This window comes from Nicotiana tabacum, chromosome 18 (genome assembly GCF_000715075.1).
Source record: "Nicotiana tabacum cultivar K326 chromosome 18, ASM71507v2, whole genome shotgun sequence".
In the NCBI taxonomy this organism is placed as follows: Eukaryota; Viridiplantae; Streptophyta; class Magnoliopsida; order Solanales; family Solanaceae; genus Nicotiana; species Nicotiana tabacum.
Window position 1 is genome coordinate 148741078 of NC_134097.1, and position 9185 is coordinate 148750262.

General features: G+C 36.2%; 1 protein-coding gene across 1 annotated transcript; it reads right to left on the reverse strand.

Moving 5' to 3' along the window:
• Positions 1-624: 624 nt before the first annotated feature.
• LOC142173001 (uncharacterized) lies at positions 625-3311 on the reverse strand. The gene is made up of 2 exons (XM_075237449.1): positions 2602-3311; positions 625-1030 (listed from the first exon to the last, which is right to left on the reverse strand). The coding sequence occupies exons 1-2, from the start codon at positions 3098-3100 to the stop codon at positions 981-983; spliced, it is 549 nt and encodes a 182-aa protein (XP_075093550.1). The 5' UTR covers positions 3101-3311; the 3' UTR covers positions 625-980.
• Between the last annotated feature and the right edge of the window lie 5874 nt (positions 3312-9185).

Here is a 9185-nt window from a genome sequence, read left to right on the forward strand (position 1 = left end):
AAATTGTGCTAAAAATAAAATTAAGAACGTTCATCGCTCTTGTATAATTAAATATTGAACCGCACATCTCGAGTTATATGAAATTAATATTGATATTCTCCGAAGAGCCCCCTTTTTATTAAATGTTCGTTCGAATTGCGCGAACGCATAATCCGAATTGCTTTTAGAAATATAATCAGGTTACGCGAACGCATCCCTAATCACGCAAAAGATTCTTAATAGTAGTATAGATTTTCCATAAATGTTTATTGCATCTATCTATTTTTAAATGTAAGAATCGTGAAGAATTACCGATTGGGATGCCACCAAATTTCTTGACAAAGAATTCAAAATTTATTAGGCGTTGCTATAAGTCTTATTTTACGCGTATGAATTATATACCTCAAAACTATTCAAATTTTAAAGAATTAATGATATGAAAAAGAAACAAACAACATGTAACTAAAAATACTACCATTTTTATCGTGGATACAACATTAACATATCCAAAAATTGAATCGCATATAAAACTGGAAAAAGAATTAATTTGATAAACAAATTAATAGTTTCTGAAGAATTTTTATTGTTACATTTAATGCGAATTCTATTTCTACATATCCTTGACATAAAATGTTGCAATTCGTGCTTGTAAATCCCATATCCTTCTCATATACTTGTTTTTAGTCCAAAGTTATAATTGTTTGGTTAATTTGTTTACAAAGATTGAGTTTGAGATTAATAAACCAATTCTTATTCTCTGCCTATGCGACTATTTGCAAACACTTAACTCTATATTTTGTAAAAAAAATCATTGACATTATTTCATATATTAAAAGAAATGAGTTGATCGCGTTCCTAAAATAACTATGCCATTAGTTATTAAGAAAGAGAACTAATCTACTAATTGATTTAATACTATATTAACCAACTAAAACAAAACTGAAATTTAAACTAATAAAATTTAAATGAGTAGAAGACATCCTTATAATTCCAAACTTCATTTACTTGCCATGTTGAAGCTCTTCACAACATGAGTTTAAAAGATATGTACCTGATATTGGAAGCAAAAGAAAATGAAGATGAAAATCAGCAACAGTAATAACAGTGCAATAGCAACAACTGCCCAGCAACAGTAACAACCCAGTAACAGACCGGTGGAGTAGTAATCCCAAAAACAAAAGCTTTAAGCTTTAAATGTAACAACAACCATTAATACTAATTTCAAACAAAGAAAGAAAGCAATAGATTTTTTTTAGCTTTTATTTTTATTTTGAAAGCTTAAATATTTTTCGGAATTTTTCTCTCTTCTATTCTCTGTCCATTTTTTTTCTCTCTATCTGTATTCTTGTTCTCTTGTGTTCAAGACTTCCCATATATATAATCTCATCCCATAAATCTTTTAATCAATTAAATCAATACTTTTTCTCTACCCAACCCATTATCTTTCCACTCATCACCATTACATTAAATAAACATATCACACCACCCCATTATATTTTGTCCCCCATGCTTTATTTAAAATAATGCAAGATTCCCCTTTAATTTAAATCTTGTCCCCCCTTTATATTAAATAATAATATCACAACCCACCCCATTTCATTTTGTCCCCCATGCTTCAAATAAACAATTTCAAAATGTACAATTCCTAAACTACCCCCTCCGACCTTATTGAAATTACCAAACTACCCCTGAACGTACTACAAATTTACCAAACTACACATCAGCTATAACACATCAATTAATCAAACTTAACCAAAATATAGACAATATGATCAATTTCTAACAATGTTCAAACAACAATATGAACATGGATGAACATCATAACAACAATATCACATGAACACGATTTTAACAACATTTCAACAACAAATCACATGAACACGAATTGAACAACAAAGAACAACTAAAATTTGATTGAACAATATTTTAGCAACAAACAATCCTATTTTCGGATTCAACAACAACAAACAAAGTATGAAGATTTCTAAATTCAATCATATTGAACTTAAAATCAACTCTAACAACATTACAACAAACAATTCTTATATTAAACTTTAAACAAGATTATGAGAACAATTCAAGCAATAATCATAAATGGTAAACAAGAAATCAAACTATACAAAATTCGAATTCAAGATCATCCAAACAAAGTATGAACATGAATGAATCTATTTTAAGACAACAAACATGACGGATTAAACGATTAAACCAATATATTTCTCTAACACAACTAAATTCTTTAGACAAATAACAAGATCGACGAAGAAACAATTATGAACTTAAACTTGAACTTAACAATATTAACAATTTCTAAAAATACATAAACACATGAAACAAATTGAAGAAATAGTTAATTAAATTTCAATTTGAATCTAACAAACATCAAACTAACAAATATTCATTTAAACAATAATACAAACATGAAATGAATATGAAAACAACTAATTAAACTTCTATTTAAAAATCTGAAAATTAATTTAACAAATAACACATGAACATGAACTAAAAATTAATTCAAACGATAAACAAAACAAACATTGAATCATTTATCGATTTTGAATCCGAAAAACAACGAACAACAAAAAAAATATGGACGAAATTTGAAAACATAAACCAACTAACCGATTCGAAACAACGACGAATAAACGAAGAAGATGGAGAGGAAGGAGCAGCAGTCCGCAGCTGGCCATGGCAGCATCAAAGCTTGCTCGTCCATGGCAGAAACGTGAGCAGCAGCAGTTGGGGTGCGTTTGGGAGGGTTTTCGCGAAGAATATGAAGTGACGATGCAGCCACAGCTGCGTGAATAGTAGAAGCCATGGCTAGACGCGAGAAGGAAGGCAGCAGCGATGGAATAGCAGCAACACAGTAACAAAAACGTGAACAGCAGTGCTGGTCATGGCGAAGAGGCAGCAACGCACGTCGAGCAGCAGGTGAAGGAGCAGAAATGGTTGCGTCAATGGCGGACACGGGCAACAGCTGCGACGAAGAAGCAGCAGCGTGGTCTGCTTGGTTGACGACAAAACAGTGGCGACGGAGTGGCTTCGAACCAACTGCTCGACGTGCAGCAGCAGCAGAAGAAGCAGACGATGCAACAGAAGCGACAATGGAGGAATCGAACATGGATGGTCGTTCATGTTGGTGAAGCCGCGGATTGTGTGTGTGCTACGTCGCCGTGGTTGTGTGTGAGTGTGTGTTGTCGACGTGGTTGTGTGTGTGTGGTGTGGGGAGGAACAGCCATGGCTGCTTGAGGTTGGGGGTTGGAGGTTGGAGAAGATGAAGCAAAGGGAGGGGAGGGGCGGATGTGTTTCTTAGGTTTTTTAGGGTTTTTGGTTTTTTCTTTTGTTTTGTTTTGTTTTTGTTTTGTAAAAAATGAAAAATGAAAATGAAGAGGGGGAGTTGGGTTATGGACTGGGTCGACCCAGTTCGCAATGGACTGGGTCGTAGGGAAGATTGGGCCATTTTTTGGGCCTATGGCTTGAAATTGAAGAAGAAGCCTAATTCCGACTTTCTTTATATTTTCGCTCTCTTTTCTTCTTTTATTTTTCTAAAACTAAATTATAAAAATACTTAAACTATTATTAAGAACTAAATTAAGTTATAAAAGTGCAAATTAACTCCAAATAACAATTAACGCACAATTAAGTAATAATTAAGCATAAAATTGTATATTTGGACATTAAATGCTAAAAATGCAAAAGATGCCTATTTTTGTAATTTTCATTTTTTGTAAACAAATTTAATTAGTAACAATTATAGAATTAAATCCTACATGCAAAATGCGACGTATTTTTGTATTTTTTATTAATTTAACAAATAAGAAAACACAGACAAATACAAATAATTATCCAAAAATATCACAAAAACACTCAAAATTGCACATCAAGAAAAATCATTTTATTTTGCATTTTTCGGAGTATTTCTCATATTGGGCAAAAATCACGTGCTTACACCTTTCCAAACTTAATCATTTTAATAATCATTCGTTGAGGGCCCCGCGATTTATTTACTTTTTTTGGCGAGACTCGTCTCGTTTATTTTAAAACCAAGCTAAAGGCGACTACCATTATCTACTTAATTTGTCTCTAAGAATCCTGATTAGTTAAGGCCATACCTTTCAAATCCGAATTCAAATATCCAGGAAAAAGTGCAGAGAAAATTGGTCTTGAGCCAAGAAGGCCCAAATCATATAATTGCATATGCTGTGAGCTCAAACTCCTACAACTCCAAGCATTGGGCCTAACGCAGGCCAAAGTTTTAAACCCAACGACAGGCATCTGTGAAGCCCAGGGATCGAGCCCTTGGGGCACCCTTTTGTTTAACTAATTGCTTTAAGATTATAATGCACCTAGGCCCAATTCAAGTCACTACTTGACCACGACAGACCTGGGCTGCCTATTAATGCGCCCAGGCCCAAATGAACACTTGCAGCCCAGCGGGCGTAGAGGGCAGCTCAGGCAAATGTGATGCCAAAGCCTGGGATCAAGTCCCAAACCACAGCCACGAAGGGGCGTGATGGACAAATATTATTCAAAATTAGAAGACTAATTAATACTTATGATTAGGATTACTAACAGCTGATATGAATAATGCCATCCTAATTCAGGGTTTCAACTTCTACTGCTATTCAACCAAGTTAAACAATATTAATGATTGTCCAGTTCAGATGCTCAAGATGAAATTTACAGGTAATGCAATAGCTTGACACATTTTCCCAATTACACCTACTTGAAACACAAACTAAGCTACAATCCATTAAACTACGCCAAATAGACAATCACCAGTTTAACAGGAGTCAAACTTGAATCTAAAATGAACACTGATTTCACTCCAATTTGTCATTACAACAGGGAGAGTTCGAACATGTACCTGGAAATGAAGCAGAATAAAAGGAAAAAGGAGTCAGCAGTGGCAAGCAAACAATCAGCAATTGAAACCAATAGCACAGGATCAATTGGGACTTAAAAACAGCATCACACAGCCCAGGGATGAATGACAGAGGAACATCACCAAAAATAATCAAAACAGACTTGATTGAACCCAAACTGACTCAAAATTAAACCCAGGAAAACTTCTGCAACTTCAGCAACTAGAAACACATCCTTATCTGAGCTAGAAATTTGAATTAACACCTGAAACTCGAAACTAATCTAAGGGGAATTTCAATGGAATAGTAATTTTTTGAGTTTGTTTTTTTATTTTTGTGTTACTTTTGGTTTTTAAGAAGTTTTGAATTTCAATTCTTAGATCTAACAATGAAGGTTTTTGGATGGGTGATTTTTATGGCTAAAAATTCAATCCCCTTCCTCAAGGCACTTTTTGCCCTTTTATAGGTGATACAAGAGGGTTAATCAGATTTTGGGTTTTCTTTTTAGTTCCACCCTTATTTTCAGTTTAGTCCCTCATTTCTTGACTTGTTTCCCAAGCTAGTATCCTAAGTTGGCTGAAATCTACACTAAAGTCCTATTCTAGAAGGCCCTAGGATGCTCTTCTACCCCTAAAATACCTATACTACCCTTACCCCTACTTTGAAATTACTATTCCCAAAGAAACTGCCCCCTTCCATGTCTAAACTACCCCTGAAAGCTTCTCAAAGTTACTGATTCTACCTATGTTCTCAACAACTATAACCAATCCCCTGAATTAATTCAAAACTAACTAGGACTAATTAATTAGAATTCAGAAATTACCCAATTGAACTAACCAATCCCATTTATTCAATCACCCAAACCCAAACAACTTAAAAAAAACAAGAGAACAGGATCAGTCAACATTAATGGACAAACTGGTACTGAATCCAAACTAATTAATCATGCCGATTTTGCAATTAAAATGATGATTAACTAATAAATGACACATGCATCAAACTAAACTAAAAATGCGAAGATGCTTTACTGATCAAGGAGCAAGGAACAAAGAAGATTTAAACTATACTAATACACAAAATAAATCGTAAAATTAACAGAATACTTTAATGAAATCAAAACTATAACTAACACTTCAACTATGCAAGTAAAAAGAAACAAGAAAGCTCACTGAAGTACGAGAAACTCCGGCCGGTTGCTATCATCCGAATCTTTCCAGATTTTTGACACATAACATCCCTAACCATGTATTTTTTACAAAAGAATACATGGTTAAGGATATTATGGTTTAAAATCACAAAGATTTTGGGTTAGGGCTTTGGCCAGAAATTCTTAGATCTGAAATTCGAGCCGCTTCGCCGGGATTCGAAGGAAGATGGTCATGGATTTGGGTTGAGGGAAGTCTGGGGATGGTGTGGTATGATTTTGGGCCGGTATGGATGAACTTGCGACTTGGCCGGAAACTTCAATCGGAGATTCGACGAGCTCCGGCAATATTCGAGGGAAACCAATGGTAGGGGTGTAAATTTGGGGGTGATTAGCATCGGCGCCGCCACCAGCGAGCTAGGGGTTTCAGGGCGGCACGGCTAGGGTTTGTGGGGGGTTGAGGAAGACGATGGGGAATGGGGTGGGGGGGACCTTCGGACAGTCTTATAGTACGCCTACCCCGCCTCTGAGTCGTTGATCTTGTTAACCTCGACGATTTGAGTTAATCAACGCCAAACGGCGTCGTTTTGATTTTATCGCATTGGACCGGATGGGGAGAGGGTTCTGGGCTTGGGTCGGAACACTGATTTGGGCTGAGGTTTGGGTTAAATTTGAGATGAGCCCAATTTTGTTCTTGTTTGTTGTTTTTTTTCTCTTTTATTTCTTTTATCTATTCTTGTATTTTGTTTTCCACTTTGTAATTTTGTATTTATTTTTTCTGATTTTATAAAATTGCAACAATTAAAATAAAGTCCTAATATATTTCAAAACTAAACTAATTAAATTCTAAAATTATTTAAAACCTATTTTACGCCAAATTTACGATTAAAACAATTAAAATGCGAAAGTGAGCTATTTTGTATCCTAAATGCAAATGCATTTTTTTTTGTATTTTATATGAATTAACATGCACAAATAAAATGCAACCATTATCAGAAAATGACATCAAAATGCACAAAAAATTATAAAAATAAAGAAAAATTATTTTGTTGGAATTTTTTGGGAATTATTCATATATAGGGCAAAAATCACGTGCTCACACAACACATAACACACTCCATCCGCACTCATCTCGAGTGACCTTGAATCATGAGACCATGTTGTCTCAAATCCCACGAACCATTTCATACCTCCCAAATCCTACACTGCAAGTCAAAACATCATAGAACATCCTGGGCCTTTTCTCATAAGCTGCTGCAAAAGCTTGATTCTTAACTGTACCTATAGGCTCGAAATCATTAGGTACCACACTTTAACCTTTGATCCACTAGGACTGTTGTTGAGAGCCACCCGCTCTGACTTGGCCCCGAATATAATCAACTCCATGAATCTTCTAGCCCATGAATACGCTCTCGACGAAGCACCCGGCAGAATCACTTCCCTTGAAACCCGGATCTATACAAGGCACAATTCCTGAATCCTTTCCCAAATCTGAACATGAGCCAACAAGGCCAACCATAACACACCTTTAAAATATACTTTGTTCAAATTACCACTTATGTTCTTTTTCCGTAGCTGAAATAACCTATCAATATGTTAATAACCAGAAACCTCACAAGTAGTTAACCATGCAACCCAATCATAGGCGGTGGGACTCTCCCACTTATCTTGAAGCCACTATTACACACCTCTAGAATTCACCAAGATTCTTATCTCTTATTGACATGACCTTGCGTAATTAAACTACCAGATTCCTTGAAATCCTTCCATTAGTGCTTCATGAACGCCCTGAATTTCCATCAACATTCACCTATTCGACCTCTTACCGGAATGGCCAATAAAAACCTCCGCAGAAGCTTCGCCAACCACACGATCGCTAACCTGCTCACAGGGAATAACCCACCTATGGAAATCACTTTCTGGCATCTTCCAACACTGTTGCACGGGGTACAATCACTACAACATCAATAACCCATCTTGAGTCTGAGCTCACTCTCTAGATGCACAAGTCCATTCACCCCTCGTGGACATCAATTAGATGTGCGGCAACATCCTTCCAATTCAAAGTTATGTTGTATCCTTCTTCATTTCAAGCAGCTCCTTTCTGTTATATCAAATCTCATATCGTATAATAGCCCATGCTCCAAATTAAATCCGTAGGCCCCAATCACCAATCTCTAAAATTCCCAAATCATTCCAAACTCTCCTTAAGGTGCGTAGTCATCCTACCACAAAGCCCATATGCAACTCTGACACACTCCCACTTTCTCACCCCTTTAATCGACTACTCGACCTTTGCTTCTTATACCTGGCCTTCTAGAAGTTTTAACCACCGCCTGACACTCCCCACATGTCCTTCATCATCATTTGCCTCTCAGTTGTTGCCTTAAATAAAAATCTATCATCGTAACACTTGAACCTACAAATCCCTACTAACTTTAAACCTTTTCGAAGATCTTCTTTTCTCGAGCCGTCAACATTAGAAACACTGATTCAATCCTGAACCACTGCACCCTGTGATCTCTGACAACCGTTTCTCCAATATTATTTTACAATATCTTACCTCAAATGTGAATCGCAAAAGGCCATAACATCGGCGAACTTAACACATACAATTGAGGACGATGACACTACACTGCAAATAAAAATTCCACCATGCTCAAAAATACCAAGTCTTGTTACCCCATTACCCCAAATTTGGACATTTATAGGCCAATTGCTTTTCCTCCGCCGGAAATGAAATATCAGATCTCTGAATCGTCTATTGAGTAGACTTCCTTTCAAATCATTTACCGTCCCAACACATAGGCAAGTATCCTACCATCAAGTCAATACTGTGCGATAACCAATCGTGAGCATCATAGAAACCTATGCATAGCCTCCAAGCTCTTAGAAGCACCACTACCGATCCGAAACGATAGAAAAATCCTCCGCAAGGCGATAACAATAGCCCAACCAACTATACTGGGAGAAACATTCTGCACCACATCTGTAGTACAATTACAATTCTTCAGTTCTCTCGATTTATAACAAGCAGTTCACGTCGCGTAAGATTGAATAGGAAGGAAACAAGGGCATAAGCCTTAAGTAATCAAATCGCACGATAAGGAATCAAGAAGGGAGGTGCTCCTAATAGCCCTGTAGCCTCTCGAATATAAGTACATACATCTCTGTACTAATCCACAAGACTCTACTAG

Excerpts from the sequence above, each read along its gene's own strand:
- LOC142173001 (XM_075237449.1), bottom strand. The coding sequence starts at position 3,100 with ATGTTCGATTCCTCCATTGTCGCTTCTGTTGCATCGTCTGCTTCTTCT. Across the intron at positions 1,031-2,601 it reads TTCGTCGTTGTTTCGAATCG|GTACATATCTTTTAAACTCA; the intron begins GTTAGTTGGTTT and ends TTCCAATATCAG.